Source organism: Python bivittatus, unplaced genomic scaffold, assembly GCF_059951505.1.
Source record: "Python bivittatus isolate LINGU-HERP-01145 unplaced genomic scaffold, Pbiv_v1 ctg000340_np1212, whole genome shotgun sequence".
Lineage (NCBI taxonomy): Eukaryota > Metazoa > Chordata > Lepidosauria > Squamata > Pythonidae > Python > Python bivittatus.
The window spans coordinates 726518-748157 of NW_028277056.1; the positions used below are offsets into that span (position 1 = coordinate 726518).

General features: G+C 53.0%; 2 protein-coding genes and 1 pseudogene across 2 annotated transcripts; all 3 read right to left on the reverse strand.

Annotated features, from left to right (window-relative positions):
• Positions 1-7050: 7050 nt before the first annotated feature.
• Positions 7051-8865, reverse strand: LOC103059788 (ubiquilin-1-like). The gene has a single exon (XM_025176705.1). The coding sequence runs from the start codon at positions 8863-8865 to the stop codon at positions 7051-7053; it is 1815 nt and encodes a 604-aa protein (XP_025032473.1).
• Positions 8866-13672: 4807 nt separating this feature from the next.
• LOC112542852 (ubiquilin-1-like) lies at positions 13673-17202 on the reverse strand. Its single transcript, XM_025176701.2, has one exon. The coding sequence runs from the start codon at positions 15877-15879 to the stop codon at positions 14449-14451; it is 1431 nt and encodes a 476-aa protein (XP_025032469.2). The 5' UTR covers positions 15880-17202; the 3' UTR covers positions 13673-14448.
• Positions 17203-17254: 52 nt separating this feature from the next.
• LOC103060260 (olfactory receptor 52B2-like) lies at positions 17255-21557 on the reverse strand (annotated as a pseudogene).
• Between the last annotated feature and the right edge of the window lie 83 nt (positions 21558-21640).

Sequence of the window (21640 nt, forward strand, 5' to 3'; positions counted from 1 at the left end):
GGGGACAGTGGTCACACTCCAGACATGGTTTTCTTGTTGGAGCAGTGACAGTGTGATCCAGTGGGGGATCTGATATTATCCCCTCTGTCATGGTGGCCGTGAGATTCTCCTACGCTGCCCCGCTCTGCGGGGAGGTGGGGCCTATTCAAATGGTCTGCCCCCAGTGACTGATGGACCTGCACGGGTTCCAAAGGGAGCTGGGGGTTGTTCCTGAGGCCTCGCTGCACGGTCCAGCTGTGGCCTGGAATAAGGAGGCGGCCGGGCCCTTGGACAGGATCGTGCCTGTGCGGCCTCTCTCAGCCCATCGCCCCCGGCACTCCCCATGGTTTACAGAGGAGTTGAGGGAGCTGGAAAGGGCTATGAGACATCTAGAGCACCGCTGGCAGAAAACTAAAGACGAGTCCAACTGAACATGGGTTAGAGCCACTATTAAGGCCTGCCTAGTGGCGGTAAGGGCGGCGAAACATCAGTATTTCTCCGCTCTTATTGCGTCCTCAGAGTGTCACCCAGCAGCCCTGTTTAGGGTCGCTCAGTCCCTCCGGGGTAGGGAGGGCTCGGAGGACTATTTACAGGGCTGTGCAGAGGAATTTGCTGAACACTTGATGGATAAAATCGCTCAGATCCATTCTCAGTTGGAGGCCAAGCGTGTGGCGGGCCCAGTGGGGTTGCCCAGGGAATGTTCTTACCCAGTTATCTGGGAACGGTTTGATCCAGTTGGCTCTGAGGAAGTGGACGGGGTCCTCGGGGCTGTTGGTGCGGCTACCTGTATTCTAGATCCTTGTCCCTCCTGGAGGTGACCTTAGAGTGGGCTCTGGTGGTGGTCAATTCATCGTTGCAGGAGGGGATGTTCCCGAAGCCTTTCAAGGAAGCTTTGGTCCGCCTCTTCCTCAAAAACCATCACTAGATCCCACCCTTCTGCACAATTTTCGTCCAGTTTCTCACCTTCCCTTTTCAGGAAAGGTGGTGGAAAAGGTGGTCGCGCAGCAGCTTCAGAGGATCCTGGAGGAAACGGATTATCTGGACCCCTATCAGTCAGGGTTCAGGCCTGGTTATGGGACAGAAACAGCATTGGTCGCGCTTGTGGATGACCTCTGGCGAGAGCGGGATGGAGGTAGCGCATCCATCCTTGCTCTTCTGGACCTCTCGGTGGCTTTCGATACCATTGGCCGTGGTATCCTTTTGGGTCGGCTGCAGGAGTTGGGGCTGGGTGGCACAGAGCTGTGCTGGTTCAGCTCCTTTCTCCAAGGCTGGACCCAGTCGGTGTTGACAGGGAGCGAGAGGTCCAACCCGCGGCCCCTACTCTGTGGGGTGCCCCAGGGTTCGGTGCTCTCGCTGCTCCCATTTAAGATCTACATGAAACCGCTGGGTCATGTAGGTCATCCGGCACCAGGGGATGCGGTATCATCAGTACGCTGAGGATACCCAATTATACAGCTCCATCCCGGGTGACCTGAGTGATGCCGTGGCTGCCCTCTTGCGGTGCCTGGAGGCTGTGGGGACAACAGGCTTCAGCTGAACCTGGTAAGACGGAGTGGCTGTGGGTGCGGGGAGCCTCAAGACCTAGGAGTTTATCGTCTTTGGTTCTTGACGGGGCCGCACTGCCCCAGACAGACCCGGTGCGCAATCCGGGGGTCCTCCTGGACTCACGACTCCTGTTCGAAGAGCAGGCGGCAGTCGTGGCTAGGAGGGCCTTTGCGCGACTTCGGGTTGTGCGGCACTTACACCCCTTCCTCGACCGGGAGGCCCTCCGCACGGTCACTCATGCCCTGGGCCCCTCCCGGCTGGATTACTGCAATGCGCTGTACATGGGGCTACCCTTGAAGAGTATCCGGAAGCTACAGCTGGTGCAGAATGCGGCGGCGCGGACAGTCCTGAACGCCCCTGGGGGGCACATATAACACCGCCGTTACGCGAGCTGCGTTGGTTGCCAGTCTGCTGCCGGGTCCAGTTCAAGGTGTTGCTCATCACCTTTAAAGCCCTTCATGGCTCAGGACCAGGTTGTCTGAGGAGCCGTCTCGCCCCGGTGACGTCAGCCCGCCCCACTCGGTCCGGCAGAAGGGGCACGTTGCAGACCCCACCGGTCAAGGAATTCCGACTGGTGGGGTCTGGGCAGAGGGCCTTTTCTGCTGTGGCCCCCACCCTGTGGAACGATCTGCCTCCCGAGGGGTGGTGTGCCCCCACTCTCATGGCCTTCAGGAAAGGGGGGAAATCCTGGCTGTGCCAGAAGGCCTGGGGGCCAGATGGGGGCTCGCACCAGTGGAGGTGGCTTGTGGGGTGATTGACCTTGCCCCCCCGTCATCTTGAATGTTTTTAGTATTTATGTACAGGGTTTGTTTTTAGATTTGATTTTTAATGGGTTAATTAGTCAATTATTTATGGGGTATTTTTAATTGTTGATGGGGTTTCTGATTTTAACTGTGAGCCACCCAGAGTCACCCGTTGGGGGGAGATGGGCGGCATACAAATTTAATAATAAATAAATAAATAAAAATTAAAGTTGACTATTTCTAAGCCCTTTGAAGACTGTCAATATTGCTGAGACAGCACGGCTTTGTCAAAAATAGGGCCTGTGAGACAAAACTCCTCTCCTTCTTTAGCTAGATGGATAAGGGAAATGCTGTAGATATAACCTACTGCAATTTCACCAAAGCTTTTAACAAAATTCCAGCACGATGTTCCCATGGTTTGCATGGCCCTAGAGTACGGGGTCCACAAATGGCTGCCAAGCCACCCTCAGAGAGTTGGCACTCATGACCCTACACTGAGTGGAAGAATGGCAGGAACCACAGGGATGCCGTTTGGGGCCCATATTATTTAACTTTTTTAATGACCTAGATAATGGGTTTGTGGGGCTTCTTGTCAGATTTGTGGATGACACAAAATTGTAAAGTCTGGCCAAATACCTGGGATTATCAAATACCTTGGTATCCCACAGTCACATGGGAACCATGATGGGGAGGCAAGGAAGACAGCAAATCCAAGTACCACCAAAGGATAAGACAGGTCCTGAAGAGCCAGCTCAATGGGAAGAACAAGATCCACGTCATCAACACGTATGCCCTGTCAGTCATCAGATACCCTGCTGGTATAGTGAGCTGACCAAAGGAGGACATGGAAGCTGCCGATGTGAAGACCCGGAAGCGCCTCACAATGTATGGAGGCTTCCACCGCAAGTCCAACACCAGAGACTGTACACCAGCCGCAAAGAGGGCAGGCGGGGTCTGATGAGTGTCAAAGCCACTGTCCTGGACGAAACCCGGAGTATCCAGGAGTACATCAGTAAGATGGCACCTAAAGATGAGCTGCTGAGAGAATGCCTGAGGCAGCAGCAGACATGGGAGGAAGTTCAAGCAGAGGAAGTGCCATGGCAAGACAAGCCCCTACGTGGGCTGGACCATCAACAGATAGTTGAGTGGCTGACATTGGGAAATCCTACCAGTGGCTGGAAAGGGCTGGATTAAAAGACAGCCCTGAGGCACTGATCATAGCAGCACAAGAACAGGCACCAAGCACCAGATCCATAGAAGCAGGGGTCTACCACACTAGACAGGAGCCAAGGTGCAGACTGTGCAGAGAGGCCTCAGAGACAGCCCAACACATAGTGGCAGGGTGAAATGCAGGCAGGAACAGCATACACTGAACGGCACAACCAAGTAGCTGGCATTGTGTACAGGAACATCTGCACAGTGTATAGGCTAGACCCTCCCAAGTCCAGATGGGAGATTCCACAGAAGGTTGTGGAGAACAACAGGGCTAATGAGGATCCTGTGGGACTTGAAGATCCAGACAGACAGGCAGGTACTGGCCAATCAACCAGACATCGTGGTAGGAGACAAGGACCAGGAGACAGCGGTGGTGATAGATGTAGCGGTGCCAACTGACAGCAACATCAGGAAGAAGGAGGGTGAGAAGCTGCAGAAGGACCAGGGCCTGAAGGAGGAACTCGAGAGGGTGCGGAAAGCAAAGGCCAAAGTGGTCCTAGTGGTGGTAGGAGCACTCGGGGCTGTGACTCCTAAGCTAGATGGTTATGTTGGAGAGGGGCTCCAACAGACCCCAGGAACAACCTCAGAGCTCTCCGTCCAGAAGAGTGCAGTGCCAGGAAGAGCTCAGATCCTGCACAGGACCCTCAGACTCCAGGACCCGAGATTGAGGAAGACACAGACCACCCATAGAGATGAGAGGGGATTTTTTTATATATATATGTATTCAAGCCCACACCAAGCACACTTCTAATGTGTGTGCCCCCAGTGTGCAGTCAGGCCCTTCTCTCCTAGCTTTTAGGAGACTGGTAAAAACTTGGTTGTTCCACCAAGCTGGGAAGACTGGATTGTTGTAATTGCCTCTTTTGCGAGATTGGGTATCTTTATTATTGTTCATGTTTTATTTGTGACTCCCAATTCCATGGGAATATTTCTAGCTGCTGTTTTTCCACGATTGTAAGATTCTAACCCCAGTCACATACTGGGGAGTTGTACACCAGTGAGAGCTGGCAAATTGGAGCAGCCTATAAGTCAGTGTTGTGCAAACTTGGCCACTTTAAGATGAGTGGACCATGCTGGCTGGGGAATTCTGGGAGTTGAAGTCCACTCATCTTAAAGTGGCCAAGTTTGGACAACACTGCAATAAGTAGTGGGAAGGCAGGCAGGCAGGCAGGCAGGCACTAGAAGTCTTCCTTATTTACAAATACACTGAACAACCGAGAGGATGCCTTGCTTTATCCTCTGCTCAGAGTTGAACCATTTGCTAAGCCCTCAATTATTCTTATGCAACTAACCTACAGCTCCAACGTCATACAAACATTCCACAGTTCAGACCTGTACACCTTCGCTAAATCAACAGACATAACGAACTTTCTGACAGGCACATGCTTGTCAGTGACCTGCTGAAGAGGAAGAGCCTGGTCTGCACCCTCCTGCTCGGCTTGCAGCTGCCCTGCGCCTCCCAACTTCTACTGTTGCCTGTTGTACGTGGGATGAGGGTTTTGCCTGCCAGACGCCCTCCCTGACACGCCAAGCCGACGAGCCTCTGGCAGTCCTTGCCCTGGCGCCTGCCACCGTGCCCTTTGTGGAAGGAAGCCGTTGTGGCATTCTTCCAGCCATCGGCAGCAGCCATCTTTTGGATTTTCTTTGTGGCCTTTTTATTATATTGTATTATCGGTTATTATCTCGACAATTTTATTGTGTGAGCTGCCCAGAGTCTAATAAAACAAGTGAATACTTAGTCACACGTGTTAAGTAAGTCACAGAGACAATCCATGAGCAAGGCACATCCATTTTCAAAGATCTCCCCAGGCGTGCTGTCCACACCTGTGGGCATACTATTTTCCAATCTTCTCATGGCACATATAACCTCCTTTTTATCTACACGTGCAGCGTTTGCTTCAATTCCGCTATCTGACGTGTCACTATCATTCCCATATAAATCCTCCTTCCCTCACTTCAGCTTCTTCCCAATTCATTTCATCACTTTTATTTTTAACTCTCTTTGCTCCCTTCCAAAAGAACTTTTTATTTTCATCAAATTCACTCTGCATTTTCTTGCCTATTTTAATCTTTATCTGCTCCTTGCTCTTTGACTCTTTTCTTCTCTATAGCTTTTTCTCTCTGTAACACTCTACAACAATTCCATCCTCATTTCTGGAGCAATCATTCCCCTGGGCACATTTTTTTTCTCATCCACAGCTTCTTTCACTTCATCGCTATGACACACGATGTATCACTAATGCATCCTGCTAGAGTGTAACTCTGCACACTTCTGTGGCACTGTGAAGCTTGATTCTTTTCACACATTCGAAGCAGCTTCCACATCCTTTTTCCTTTCATCCACTTTCAATTCATTCCCTCTGGAAATTAATCTGTCACTTCTGCGTGCAGGACTCTGTTCCTGCAGTTGCTCTGCTTTCCGCCTGGAGAAGCAGGCAAGGCACGACTAAGGGCCAGAAGATTGGGGGCGGAGGGCAGCCATGACGTTCAGGCCACTGTTCAGGGCCAAGGCTGGCAGCGGGAAGGCTCATGGACGTGGACTCTTCCCAAAGGGGACACAACGGAAGAAGGATCAGGCAGGGAAAGCCGCTTCCTTCCTCCAGACAGCTATTCAGCAGGAAACACCAAACTTTGGAGTTGGTGGGCCCGTCTGGAATTTGGGGAGTACAGTAGGGCTGCATTTCACAAAACAGCTGTTGTGGAAGTCAACCAGGCACAAAATATCCATTCCCTTGCAGGCCAGCTGGTAAGGCCAAAGGAAAGGTAGCTTGCCTGGGCCCTTAAGAGGGGGATCTAGGCTCCAAAACCCAAAGCCATTCTTTGGAACCACCAGTTTCCTGCTCCCCCTGAAGGGGAACTGATGATGCTCAGAGACAATGTCTCGGGCAAGAAACTGATAAAAGGATGAGGTTGGAGCTGAGCCCCACACGTCAAAACGTGCATTTGCCCTCGTGAAATACAAAAAATAATTAATCACAAAGAAGGCCATGCTCTCAGAAACACATCCCCACACATTCACGCAAGTAACACACCTACACGTGCCGCACCTACAACATTCTGGTAAAACCTCAAACGAAATATAAATCACACCAAATCAATGGATTAATCAGGATGCCAAGGGAGAGAGGCCCACACTTGCTACCGCACCCTTATTGCTTTTCTGCTGCATTGTCTCAGTGGCTGGAGATGCTTCCGGACAAAGCCAGGGGCTGCAGCTACCTGCCGGTCCAGAGGTGCTCTTGGGAGTGAAACATGGCAGCTGGAGGTGGCCCCTTGGCTTTGCAGCAAGCAAGTTTCCACCTTAAAAGGCTGCTTTCCAAAAATTAAGACCCCGGAGGGGCAAGGAGATGGCAGTTGCCTCTTGGTACACTGGTGGCCCCGGGCTCCACTTTGGGAGGCTGAATGGAGCAGGGCAGCTGTGCCTTTCCCGGCCATGCCAGGAGAGCCCTGCTCCCTGCGCAGGGTTTCAGCCGGAGGAAAGGAGCACTAAGGGACGGCACAGTTTATATCCACCATGCTGACTTTAGTGTGTCAGGTGACCCTACAAGAGGCAAAGGTAAATCTGTTGTTAGGATGCGCGAGAGTTTGTTAGCTTTTCAATTGCCAAACTGATATCTCCTTCTGTGTCCATTAGAGCCTGCAAGTTCAGTTCCTGGTTGGGGAAGCCCATTGCTCTGAGCTGCTCCAACTGGATCTGGTAAAGGGCCTCTGGAGCTTGCTGTTCCATGTCTTCCTCTTCTTCTTCCTCTTCCTCCTCCTCCTCCTCCTCCTTTTCTTCATCGTCTGCTTTGGATGCACTGTTCTCCAGCTCCAGGCTTTCTTCAACTGAGATGAGGCTTTCTGCTTCAGAAGATGGGCTTTCTCCCTCATCGGAGTCTTCCATGCTTTCTAGTTCAACATCTGGGTCTGTCAAGGCTTGCAGGAAATCTGGGGCTTCTCTGGTGAGCGTCAGCAGGCTCATCTGCATCTGCAGAAGAGCCTGGACTGCTCGGGGGTTGGTCAGCAGCACGGCAGACTCTGACCTGGCTAGTTTGGAAGGGAGCTGCTGGGCCCACCCTTGAGGTGGAGGAGCTTCATTTCTCATGGGGGAGTTGCAATGGCTGAGGAACATCTGAGTGGGGCCCTCAGGTTTAGCAAGTGCATTGGAGATGTTCTGCATGAATTCCAGGTTGTCTGTGAGCTGATGAACCATGTTCTGAATGCTTTCAGACTTGCTAAGTCCTGGCCGGATTCCAGGACCTAATGCAAGCAGGATGTAACCTTGCTCAGCACCATTACTGGCACTGCTGATGTCACCATTACATACATTGTCACCACCGCTGCTGTTCAACTGGGGTGCCCAAGGGTTTGGCAGAGGTTCCCTGTTTTCTGTCTGGGACAGGGGTTTGATCCCCCCCGTGGAAGGTTTGGTGTCTGAGAGAGCAAACGAATTGCCCTGGAACTGCGCCTGCACCGCGTTCAGCATTGGAGCCTCAATGTCATGGTACAGCTGTTGCAAAGCATTGTACCCCCCTGGAGTACTCTCCAGGTTGCTCAGGGCTCGGTCATGGTTCCTGATGATCTCATCCATCACGGCTGGGCTAGTGGCCACATCGATCATTTCTCGCAGGAATTCAGAGTTGTTGAGAATGTGGTTGATCTCTGGATTCTGTTCAGCCAGCTGCTGCATCTGAGGCACTGACATAATCATCTGCCTGACCTGTTCAGTATCCCCGAAAAGGTTCTGCACAAAGGGGTGCTGCATCACTTCACTGATAAGCTCCTGCCGGGTCACATCCTGCTCCTGGGCTTCGCCAACAAAGTCAGAAATATCTGGGGCATTCAAACCCAGAACATTCATGCCAGTGACACCAAGGAGGAAGCCCAAGAGAAGGGGATTGTTGTTCAATGCAGAGGCATCCAGGTTCAGAGTGACCATCTGGAGCAAAAGGTTTTCCATGGTCTGGGCAACAACTTCGTGGCAGGAGGCCATCAGGTCTTCGGGTTGGCTGCTCCAATCCGAAAGGTCTAGACTGTGTTCCGAGGAGATTTCTCGAGTTGCTGGCATTTGCAGGAAGGTGATGGGTGTGGCTGGATTGCCCGTGGGGGGCCCTGGATTCCCTAAGGGCTTCCTCTGAGACTTGATGAAGAGATGGACTTTGGACCCATCATCAATCTTGTGCTGCACTAGTGTATCCTGGTCATTGAGAATCTCACCAGCAAAGATCAGGGACAACTGCTCAGGGGGTGTCTTGAAACGGTCAGCAATCAGCTTCTTGAATTCCTGAATGAGGGTGCTGTCGGCCACCTCAAACTGCTCCTTGCGTTTGAGGGTCTTGACAGTCACTTTGATGATCCGGGTTCTGTGGTTAGCAGCCCCAGGGGTTTTTTTGCTTTCAGACATGGTTGCTCAAAGGCGGCTGTTATGATCTGGATGGTGATGAAGGACCTTGTGAAAAGAGCAGAGGTTCAGGGAGAAAGAGGAGGAAAGCAGGAAGTCTCTTTCCAGTGTGGTGGTGGTGCTTGTGAGGAGGTGGGAAGGGGCCAGTGGTCTCCTGCCCCCTTGCGTCTCAGCACCAGCCAAGGCCAGAGCACACATACCAGCGAGATGTTGCCCTTCTATTCCACTTGCTCACAACCTGGCAGGTTCCTTCATTTTCCTCTTCTCCCCTCTGCTGCTGCCCTTGAGCATTTCCTCTCCCTGAACCTGGCTGGACTATGATGTCACTGCTGACGTCACAGAGGACTGTGACACAGTTGGTGGGCTACACCTCCATGGATTTTCTCCTGATGAAGTTTGGCCATCACCCTCCACCCATTCAGGTCCACCCAGCCTCTGCTTCCTGAGCACTTTGCTCGTCTGATCTTGTACTACCCAGACCCCTTATATCTCAGATTCATGGGTGGCTTATGGAAAGGATGTCACCCGTCCTGCTATTCAATTATAATTCTGGGAATGTCATAAGAATCTCGTTGAGGAAATTTTTGCTGGTCTTGAAAATCCAAATAGATGGGCCAGAAAATAACTAAGGGCAGGCTGGAGCTTCTTGGTTCTTTTTGCCGAGGCCTCTTTCCAACTACACACGGTCCTTTGGTTCCAGAGCAGGCACCTTCTCTGAGAAATGCAAGACAGACGAAGAAACTAGACTTGGTCGGGCTTCCCCTTCAGTTCCACATATGTACACCACATGTATGGGCCGTATACTGAATTCTTGGGTGGAGGAAATTCACAGGCCAAAAGCAGAGGATGGAGGAGGGACTAGACAACCCTTACCTTCAAAGCAAAGCTTGTTTCTTAGAGTGAAAGTATATTTTCATCATATCTCCGGAAAAAACAGAATTATCCTTCTAACACATATTCATAAAAAGATGCTAAACTTTTCAAAAACGTGGTATGGAACCAGAGAGAGAGAGAGTGGAAGGTAGAGTAGCAAAGAGAAAATGACATATTTATTTTATTGATGATACATTTTCTATTTGTTTTTTCATTATTAAAACAAATTGAAAAGGAGACTGAATTTACCGTAGCAAAACACCTGGAATTTCAGTGAAATTCACCATTAATGCAGGCCTTGAAATACCCTGCCTGGAAGTGGAACTAGAAAAATGGTACCACTTCTGCTGCAGCGAGATGCCTGGGCGGGTTGACTGGGGGAAAAGGAGGGGCAGTACAACTGTACGGGAAGGTTGGTCTGGGAAAAAAGATGGGAGACACAAGCAAGAGGTTCCTGAAGAATACAACTGGAGACACAGAGAGCAAGTCTTGGCTAAGAGGCTGAGTGGTGGGAAAGTGGGGTGACACGAACTAAGCCACCAAGAAGAGTTTCTGCAGGTGTGGGATTGTGGTGAAATAGAGAGGAATTTGGGGGAAAAGGAAGATGCACCAGGAGTGCAGCAGGGAGGATGGCTGCTCAGGAAAGTAAGGTGGAAAGGCCCAGTATCTGAGCCGTGCGATGCTGCTTCTCTGCCTCCTCTCTCGGGATGCTCCATCGCATCTGAGAGACAGGTGTCCCTCGAGGGGCCATAGAGAGGAGAAGGAAGGAGACCCTGGTGCTTTCTTCCTCCTCCTGAGTGGAGGGAAGGAAGGAAGGAGGGGGGATGCTTAACTGAAGTTATACCTCTTCATCCCTGGGCAGCTGCTTCAGCACGTTCTGAGCTCCCCTGGGTTTCATTTGGAAACTCAGGTGGAAATCTCTTCTGACAGGAAACCTCCACAACTCAGGTATTTCCCTCGTGCGTCTCTGTTCCCTCGGCACCCGCACGTATAGAATCCTACAGCTGAAAAAGACCTTAGAGATTACATAGTCAACCCCCTGCAGCGTGTCTCTGACAGAGGACCATCCAGTTTCTGTTTGGAAGCCGCTGGCGGAGGAGGGCCCACCTGTTCCGCTGGCCAGTGGCACGCAGTCAGGACGCTCCTCCTGACGTCCAGCGTGAGCCTCCTTCCACGCGTGCCCTTCTCACCCCTTCGTTCGGGTCCTGCCCTTGGGGCAGCAGCGAGTAAGCCGTCCGCTTCCCCTCCCCTGCGTGACGTCCGAAGGCCGCTCTCTACCTCCCCTCGGCCGGCCCGGCGGACCAGGCGTCCCCGGGGCCTCCGGGGCTCTTCGGCCGCCTTTCCCTCCGGGCAGCGCTCCTCCGGACCCCTCCGATCCGTCGCTGCTCTTTCTGGCCGGCGGTGCCCAGAGCCGGCAGCGGGACGCCAAACGAGGCCTTCCGCGGTCTGGACTGTGCCGTGCGCTCCGTGAGCGCGCCCCAAGGCGGCGCCGGCCTTCGGCCCCGCTCGGCCCCGTCCCGTTGCTTTCAGCCGCTGCTTGAGCCCGCCTGGGTCTCGCGGATCTCCCCTCTCCCCTCTCCCGGCCGGAGTCGTCCTAGTCCCCGGCTGAGCAACCAGGGCCCGGGACGGAGCCGCGGGGAGTCCGTTCGGCGCTCCCCTCCGAGCCCGAGCGGAGCCATCGCGGGCCGCCTTGGGCGCGCCGTTCACCAGTTGTGAATCCATCCAGCAGTGGCGTCCCCTGACCCGCACTTTTTCAATTTTATGAATGTAAATACTTCTCTTGGAATATTGCTCCTCATGCAGTCTCTTTGGCAATTTTAGGGCTTAGGCCCCTGCGTAGAAAACCAGCTCCCTCATATTCTTCATACAACAATCACAACATATTTAAGAACCGTTAAAAATTCATTGATTTCATCCTGGAGTTCATGGAAGAAGCTGAGTGCTGTCTGGGCAACACTGCAGAATCTCAGCCGGGCAAGGAACGCGCTTCCTTTTCTATCCATCCCACTGTCTCCTTTATCCCCTGAATTCTTTTCCTGGGAATTGCAGCAGAGAATGGGATTGCGTGTTCTGCCGCTTTTACCGCTTGGGGGATTGTAAGTTAGCTGATCTTTATTAGTTCGTTATGCTTTAGTAATTTTATTGGGTAAAGATTAGTAATTAATGGTTGTTTTTAATCATTCTGATGTTTTTTAGTTGTTGTTACGCACCTTGCTGAATGGCATGCAGTAAACAACAGCATCATCATCATCATCATCATCATCATCATCATCATTGCCACCACCATCGTCGTCATCATCTCTTGCCATGGCCTGATCAACCAGGGATGTCCTATGCCCATTTTTCTTTTCCTGGCATTTATTGTAGTGGGGTGTGGTGGGGGGCACGGGGTACAAGAGAGAGCGAGAACGCAAGAGAGCATAAGCGTGCCCTTAGACTACCGTCCACACAGTCAATCCTGGCAGGCTAGCTTAGGAGCCATGCTCTGAGTCAAAATCCAGGCCCCAAACACAAATGAGCACCGGCTGCTCCGGAGGCCTGGAAGAGCTGCGCTGCCCCAGTTCCGCTGCTGTCACCCTCTGCTGGCAGCCTGGGGAGGCCAGGGCCCTGGGTGCGACTCGAGCCTCTGCCCAAAGCCCTCCAAAGCAGCCCCAGATAGAGGGCCCCTCCCGCTCCTTTGCAGTCCTTCCCGTGAGCCCCGGGTTTCATCAGCTGAAGGCAAACAGCCTTCTCCTGGCAAACATGGTCCGTCTGCTCGGTTCCTTGCACTGGTCCAGCAGCCTTCTGTTCAAGCCACCTTTGGTTACATCACTTCACAGGGTGGAGGTGAGGACTCAGGCACACTGAGTGGTCCACCAAGCAAACAGCTTCCCTTTTGGAAAGACCTCTGGAGGTGCATCCGCCATTCACTGACTGAACAAATGGCCCACCTCTTTTCCTGCCTTCCGATCCTACTTTCCTCCTCGATCGCTTGGGGTTCCACCCGCTTCGCAGTGCGATTGAAAACTGGTCCGGGAGAAGCCAATTTTGCCTTCTCTGCCCTGCTTTCTTCGTCCATCTGTCCAGAGAAGCTGCAAAGAATGAAGCTCTGCCGTGCGAAGCACAGGTGCACGACCCGAATTCCCAGCATTCCACGCTATCCCCGTCCACCCAGGTGCAGCCCAGACCCTCCCCAGAAGTGGGTTCCAAACTGAACATTGTAAAGGGATAATCAGATGTGCAACCAGAAATAAATCACGCCCCCATATCAAACGATAGTCACACGTAAAAGAACTGAAGTCAAAGGCAGTGTCTGTCCCAGCATCTCTCCCTTGGGCTGGAGCATGCCCTGAACAGCCAAGGGAAGAGAACCGCCACTTTCGCAGCTGCAGTATTAATTGGTAATACCTTGGCTCGTGATGCTCCAGCCCCGGTCTCCCTGCTTTCCGGCTGCCAGGCATGCAAAAGCCCTTGGCTCAGAGAGCTCAGCCTCACCCCGCAGCATGCTGGCTGCCAGGGAGGGGGAAGAGAGCCACCATGCGGGTGCGAGGCCCGCTGGATGATGGCCCTGGCTTTGGGAGGCAATGGTTTGGGGCTTTGTCCGAGGAACAAAGTGACTGGTCCCTGCCAGACTCTCCAAGGGGACTGGAGAACGTGCCCTCTCCAAAAGTGATGGACGGATTGATTCCTGCAGTCATTCCATTTGGACACCGCCTGACTCCAACCAACCTGTGTTGCTCCTGCAATTTTTCTTCTAGAAGGGAAACGCTTGGGGCCTCCCAGGGAAAGATCATGGTGAACGCCTCCCCACGTTCTGCTCTGGGGTCTCCCTGCAGCATTGCCCCGAGAGAGGAACACCTCTGCTTTTGACCCTTCTGACCCTCCTCCTCTGCTCTTGTCCCTGCCTGCAGGTATGGAGAGGATGAAAAAGCAGCAGTTGCAACATGGAGGAAGAAGGAAGAAAGAAGAGGAGGAGGGGGGGGGAAGGGGAAGGAGAAGGAGAAGGAGAAGGAGGTCTTCGCAAGGTCCTGGCAATGCAGCCTGGTGCCACCCGTGACCCCTGAGGTCCAAGTGGTGCCTGGGCTGAGCCTTCCAGATTGCAGCATAGAATTCAGCCCCCGAACCCAGCCTGGGGACCTCCACCACGTTCTCCCTGTGGCAGCCAGTGCTGGCTGGGGGAATGGAATGCAAAGCCCCCACAGCTGTGAACGGGCGCAGGGTACACTGACGATGTTCCCTACTTGGGTCATGAAACGTCTGCAGGAAAACCACCCAGCTCAGAGCGCACCAAGGACTCCACAGCTGAACCCTGAGCTACGGAGATGCTCTTCTGTTGGAGGGCACAGGGTGTTCTCTCCCGACTGCCCAGCAGTGGCCAACAAGTCATACAGGCCGGAGCTGGAAAGTTGGCAACCCCAGGGCTCTTTCACTGCAAAGCCCCGGCCTGGCAGAAATGAACAGGCAGGAAGGCTGCTTGTCTTTTGGCTTTGGTTTATGACGTGGAGTGGCTGTTGAAGGACACGTTACAGAGAGGTCACCACCAGCCCCGCCCGATTTCCTCCTGATTTCCTGGAACTGTTTCTCCTTGTTCCCAGCAGTGCAGCCGTGCAGGCAGGCTGCCCCTTCAGCTTGCCCTTCTGGCTGCCAATCCGACCTCTGGCGCTTCTAATGGTGCAGCAACTTCCTTCCTGGGAGAAGACCTGAAGCCTGCCCGAGAGAGGAGATGTGGTGCCCCTATTCCAAAGCAGCTGATTCTTCTTCAGAGGGAGAGCCGGTGGCCGTGGGGCCCACCGCAGAAGACCACCCCAGCCCTTTCAAGCGCAGCATGAACCAGGGTATGAGCACAGGGGCTTCTGCCACCAGTGCTTGCAAGCCTTGCTCCATCTGCACCCACGCCTGGATGGCCTTGGGGTTGGACATGGCGGCCACCATTTCTGGCCTCTGCATCTCCTGGGAAAAATGCAGCAGCTGCTGCTGGATCTGCTCCTGCCGGGCAGCCTGCATCCCTTCTGAGGCCAGCAGCGCATTCTGCATGAGGGAGAACATCATGCGCTTTGTGTAGGCATTGCAGAGGTTTACGATCAGGGCCTGGATGCCCCCCACGTTGCACAGTCCTGCCCCAGGGGTGGCCACAAGGCTTGGCAGGGAAGAGTTGGGCCCAAGGGGACCGTGAAGGCTACTGAAGACGCCACCTTCATCTCTGCACGAGCTATTGGTGTACATGCTGGTGGAACTGTGGAAGGTGGGGAGAGAGCCAGTGCTTCCCAGGTGAAGTCCCTGGCTACCCCCAACTGTGTGTTCTGGACAAGGGTTCCTTGCCAGGGTGGCATAAGAGCTAGAGGTGGCAAGCAGATCCTGGCCTGCATTCAGTCCTGGCTCCTGAACATCACCGTTGAGTTGTCTCAAGGGGTTATCCCCACCAGGGGTGTTGCTCTGAACACTAATCAAGAGCGGGTCTGGATTCTTCAGGTCCTGTATCATGTCAGGGTTCTTTGCGAGGTCCATTATTTCTCTCATCTTGTCCAGGATCACCCGCATGATGCCCATATTATTCAGGATGTGGCAGATGGCAGGGAACTGCTGAGCCAGCTGCTGGACCTCTGGGTTGGCCAAGATCACCTGCCGTACCTTCTGAACGATCATCTCTGAGGTAGGCATCTGCTGCCAGTCAATACTGGAGGGACCCACCTCTGGGGCTCCCCATGAACCCTGAGTGCTTGGGTTAAAGGCAGGCAGAGTAAGGCTGGTGCTGGTTGGTGTCAGGGCACAGCTTGAGGTCCTGAGCAAGTAGGGTGACTGAGGACAGTCTTCTGGGTCTCTCTTCAGGGATCGGATCACCAAGTGGACAGTCATCCCATCGCTGATCCCACACTGCTGGAGGCTGTGCTGATCCTTCAAGATCCTCCCAAAGAACACCAGTACCAACTGTCCAGTCTCACAGCTGAAATGCTTAGAAAGTTCCTCCTTGAATTGCTGGATGGTGGTTTGCTGTGGGAGCACAAACTGGGCGCTGCCCTTGGGAGATTTTGCAGTGACACAGATGAAGTTGGGGTTGGAGGCCAGGACTGGGCAGCCAACAGTGGTGCCTTCTTGGTGTATGTTCATGGCCTCCATGATACATGGAGGAGCAGGAGGAAGGGGAAGAGGAGGAGGAGGGGCCTGCATGGGAGAAACAGGACAGAGATCTCTTGTCTTGCTGAGCCAAAGGAATCTGTTGGTGTCAAGTCCCCAGGATGGATTTATTTTCTCTGTCAGGATGGCTACCCGGCACACTGCAAGCAAGCCAAGGGTGGATGTCAGAGCCCCCTCCCAGGCCTCCCCTTCTCTCTCCTCCTCTTACCTTCCTTCCTTCTTGCTGAGCCAAGGAGCTGCTCTCTCCATTGTCCCAGCCAGGTGGGGGTCACTATGACATCACAAGGGATGTCACTGCCGTGGCAAAACTGGTCAAAAGAGCACCCGGGAGCCAGTCTGGGGTCCTGAGCTGACTTGAAAGGCCAAGTGCTCTGGCCCTCAGGCAGGGTCATCTCTGGACCTCTGCAAGAATCCTCTTCTCGGGGTTAGAGGGCTCAGGGAATGTGGGGGGACTCTCCAGGCCAGAGAGGGCAACCTTTACCCCTCCAGAGCCTGGAATACAACTTTCATCACTATTGGCTGGAGCTGATGGGAACGGGTTGCCCAGATCTGCCAGCCCTCTGACCTGTCTAATGAGATGGGGTTCATCCCATAATAGGCTGGGCGACAGGCTTCCCATATGGAGAAACATCATCTTAGAAAGGTGCTTCTCTGCTAGCTGAGCCCTACAATCCCCCCCAAAGTAGGCTGATTTTTAAAGTTTGGGGAGATAAATAATTCAGCTCACCATTATATTCTGACTGAATATTAACCCCCCACCTAAGTGTTTGACAGTGGAGTCAATAATCCAGGTGAGGAATGGACTCCCTGCCGAGGGTGCTCTGACGCATTGCCATCAAACGACTGGCACAGATATGTAGGAATGGCCCCAAACATGGATGGGCTTCCTTCTGCTGGAGGTGTCAAGCAGAGCTAGAATGCCACCTGTCTGGGAGGCTTCCATCTGGGATCCTGGACTGAACAGAGGGTTGAACTTCATGGCCACAAGGGACCCTTCCAAAACTGAGGATTCAAGGGTCCTATTTATGTTCAGAATTATTCACATCTTGTTTTGGAAGAAAAATCTTGCAAAATGGTTGGTCATTTTGCAAATGCATTGAGGAGGAAGGAAGGGAAGGAAGGAAGGAAGGAAGGAAGGAAGGAAGGAAGGAAGGAAGGAAGGAAGGAAGGAAGGAAGGAAGGAAGGAAGGAAGGAAGGAAGGAAGGAAGGAAGGAAGGAAGGAAGGGTCTTGAATAAGAGATCTGTATCAGAAAACAAATAAATATATTCCTATATCAGGGCTGTGCAAATCCTTGCAAAGAGGTGCTTTGCAACACATGGGAGTGAGTATGAAGAGTTTGCACCTCTTCAAACTATTAAAGTAGCCCTTGTAAACTGAGCATGCGTTCTTTCCATATATGTGTTTCCTCACAAAGTAGTGTAGCCCTGCATGCACACAGATGAAGCAGAGCAGCTTATGAAGCAGCAGTGAAGGATGGAGAAAGAGGGGGCTGCTTCAATGATCCAAACATTTTTATTGAAGACTCAGATGAGATGAGTGGCACTTCCCTGCTCCAACTCAGAGATCACACGATGTCTTCAGGATCGATAGTCCTGTCTTCCGTGGATAGATCTAACCCTCTCTGAAGGCCAGCCAAGTTGGTGGCCACCACTGTGACTTTAGGGAATGAATCCCACAGATGAATGACATGCTGTGTGGAGAAGTCCTTCCTTCGGTCAGTTCTAGACTTCCTCCCAGACAGCTGCACTGGGTGGCCCCGGTCTGGCCTTTGGAGAGGAGGAGAAAAACTTCTCCCTGTCCACTTTCTCCATGTCGGGGATGAGTTTATACATCTCGATCCTGTCCCCCCTCAATCTCCTTTCTTCCAAGCTAAAGAGCCTCCAACCCTTAGTCTTTTGGGTTGCCCTTTTCTGATTTCTTCCAGCACTCTTACATCCCCTTCTAGGCATGGCAACCAGAACGATGTGCAGTGTTCCAGACGCACCAGAGAATTGTATACCACAATATTGGCCATTTTATTTTCATTCCCTTTCCTAATACTTCCTACAAGCAATCTGAATCCATATCACTGAGGTACAAGCTAGTTGTGATCTTTTTTCAAAATGTAGAATAGTAGTGAGGCAGGGGTGATGAGGATGCGGGCTGGGACACACGGGGAGCAGGACCGACTTTGTTTACGCTGCCACACCCCCATGGTATGTGGCCCCATAACCTTAAGCCAGGAGGGATAAAAAAAGCCAATGGAAAATATGGGTGGGGGCACCCAGACATAATCAGTGCTGCTGCCTAGAGATGGAAGCCCCTTTCATTCTTGGCCCACCTGAAGTGCCCCTGTTTCTTCTTTGAAAACCGACTTCATTGCCACATGGCCGCATTCAACACTCTGCTTTCGCCTGAATGTATCTCCTCAAACAGGAGTTACTGCGCAGCTGTTCACAGTTTACAGCTAAACCCGTCCTCAAGAGCTCTGCACTGAGAAGCATGGATGGGAGTGAGAGGCTGGCACCCTGGCACTGCCACTTAGTAAAAGCCGGGACAACATAAGGCACATCACGACACACAAAAGTTGCGTGTTACATCATCTACACCATCTGCACCATGACATTGTGAAACGTGTGATGTCACTTGCCCTCCTTTTCCCCCCGGAGATGTCCCCTCCCCACCCCATTAACAAGGAAGGCCTAAGTAGAAACAGATGCCCATGCTTGGCTAAAGGCCGTCCCTCCGCAAGATGGGGATCTCTGCCAGCGCCGTGGTCCTCGGCAGCAGTGCCCGAGTCTTAGGGGAGAGGCCGGCTGAAATGCTGGTGGAATACATCGGCCCCTCTTTCCAGGGCCTCCTTGGGTTTCACCCTGTATGGCACCTTTTATTTCCCAAGTCTCAATAAAGCCAAATAAAGAGACTTGAGACGAGGCTTCTTTAAGATAACAGATGTATTTTGATCAAGACACAGCTGGGTGACCCCAATCAACACATTCAGAAGAGATGTTGATGAAATCACACCTCACAAAACAAACATCAAAGGCTTTATAGACATTTAAATCTGTAATCAGATAGTACATCCCCTCACACCCATACAAGGGATTTTTGGGACGGTCTGAGCAAGTGAAAGGTGGTTCTTAGGAAGGTAAACTTAACTTTTTCTTCTGGTTACCAAGGGAATGGCATACAAGATTTTTCTTATCTCTCTAGAATGCAGGGCCCCACAACTGTTGCAAAAAGCTTGGTACAACAAACAGCTTGTACTCGGCTAATTGCTTATTCGAAGACAATCGGGCATTCAGCAAAGAGATAAGGGGGGGGGAAGAAACCAGTGCTCTTTACAAAACAAAAGCAAGTTAACCCTTTAGAAATAAAATAGAGTGCACTGTTATACATTATGTGAAGCATATATATACTGTATATATATAAAATATAAAATTGTGTATATATAGAATATAAAATTGTGTATCAAAATAATGCCCTTCAACCCCATAAACAGTGGGATTCAGCACGGGGGGAATTAGGACATATAAGTTGGCCAGAAGGATGTGAATATAGCCAGGAATATGATGGCCAAAGCGATGGGCGAAAAATGAAAAAAATGCAGCTGTGTAGAACATCAGTATGGTGCGGAGACGGGAGCCACAGGTGCCCAGAGCCTTCCTTCGTGCCGCCTTAGAAGAGACCCGGAAGACGGCTCTGAGGATCAGGGCATTCGATGCAGCAACCAGCAAAGCGTCGAGACCTATTGCCGGCAGGGCTACCGCAAAGCCGTACCAGATGTCGGTGGTGATGTCTGAGCAAGCCAATCGGGCAATGCCCATGTGCTTACAGTATGTGTGGGGAAGAGTGCTGCGTTGGCAGAAAGTCAGGCGCTTGGCAAGAAAGGTGGCAGGGAAAACTAAGCAGAAGCTTCTGGTTGTCGCTGCTATTCCAATTTTCCTGATGACAGAAGTGCTTAGCTCAACAGTGTACCGCGACGGGTCACAAATGGCAATGTACCGGTCAAAGGCCATGGCCATCAGGATGGCAGACTCAGGGACAGAGCTCGCACGGATGAGGAACTTCTGAGCTAGGCACGCCTCAAAGGAGATCTCCCCGGCCTGGAACCAGAAGAGGCCAGCGTCTTTGGGACAGTGGTGGTGGAGGGCAGCAGGTCAGTCGTGGCCAGCATGGAGAGGAACACGTACACGGGCCGGTGGAGGCCGCGCTCTGTGCAGGTGGCGCACAGCAGGGCCCCGTTCCCCAGCACAGAGACCGCATACATGAGGCAGAAGGGGACGGAGAGCCAGAGGCGAGCCGGCTCCATTCCTGGGACGTCCGCCGAGGCAAAGGTGCAGGAGGAAACGGGGTGTGGCTGGCTCCTGCCATCCAGAAACAATGCGGTGCTTTCAACCAACGCGGATGCTTTCCTGGGTACTAAGAAGGAAAGGCAGGACATGAGGAAAATTAGTTGGGCCTGGGGGGAAAGTGGGGAAGCTCAATTTTCACGAGACTCTGGCAAAAAAAAAAAAAAAAAGATGACGTAACTCCATTCATTCAATTTTGCATAACATTCAAACTCTTGGGAAATGTTCAGAAAGCCCAACACATTGCCAGCCGCCTTCCCCAGCTGTGTACTGGCCCATGGCTTCCATTCTCCAACCTCAGGTTGAGAGAGACCCCCACCCCAAATCTCCACTGGCACCTCCTGCAGCCAGGAGGACCCCCCCCCCGGCCGCATCAGCAACCACGCGGCCAACAGGGCACGCCAGACGGTGCAGCAGCAGCAGCGGCGCTCTCAAGAAAAGGGGAAACGCGGCTTCAGAACGGAAGTCGCCCAGGATGGCTCTAAGCAGCCCCCTCCGCTGTGGGTGCCGCAAAGGCAGCCCTGCGAGGGCGCAGCGGGGGAAGCAGGGCACGTGTGGCTGCCGCAGGGGGCTGAGCATGAACCAGACTTTCCCGGGGGAGCTACTCTGGGGACCCTGCTGGAGAGAGGCCGCTTTCCCTGGGCCCTGTGCCTGGACACGACCGGGGGGGGGGGGTGTCCCCAGGAGGCTTCAGGAGGTTCTCACTGCAACTTATTGGATCTCCATCGTAACAGCGGGGTGGGGTGGGGGGCAGCCCAGGACCAAGAAGCAAGCAGCACAGGAATCACCCCTAACAGGCGACCGGGCTCCCAGGCCTGAAGGCCCCGTTTTCTCTTTCCAGGGGCAAAAAGGGAACGGGGCTTCTGCACCATGCGCCACCCCCCAAGCCCCCTCGTGCCCGAAACAGACCCCCGAGCGTGCCCAATTGGAGAGCTGTGCCCCAGGGAGGCATCCCATCAAAATCCCCGGGAAGGCCCCCTTCTAAATGGGGCCACCCGCCCTGAAGCAGGGCCCCGGGAGCCACAGGTGCGGGCGGGAAGAAACATCGGGGCCCGAGCAGCTTCGAAGAGCAGCCCTGTGCCAGGAGCGAGAGGCGAAGGGAAGGGCCTCAGGTAGATGTTGTTCTTCAGATGTCTATCCTCTCTTGCTCTCCCCCCCATTCTCCTGTGGGATTCACGTCCATGTGACCCATGGGGGTCTCCCAGCCATGAGCCAGTAGAGCCAGGTGCCTCCTGGCCGAACGGCCACTTAGGCCCTCACCGGAAGGCCGCTGTCTGAGGCCGTTCCGCAGCCTGAGGAAATCAAAGGCCTTTGAAGAGAGGAAATAGTGCTCTGAATGTTCATCGCCAAACCAGCGGCCACCACTACCGACCATCATGGTGGTTTCCACAGACTCGCTGCAAGAGATGGGGACTTGGGGTGAGATGAGATGGCTGCATCACAGGCGGAAGGACGCAAGAA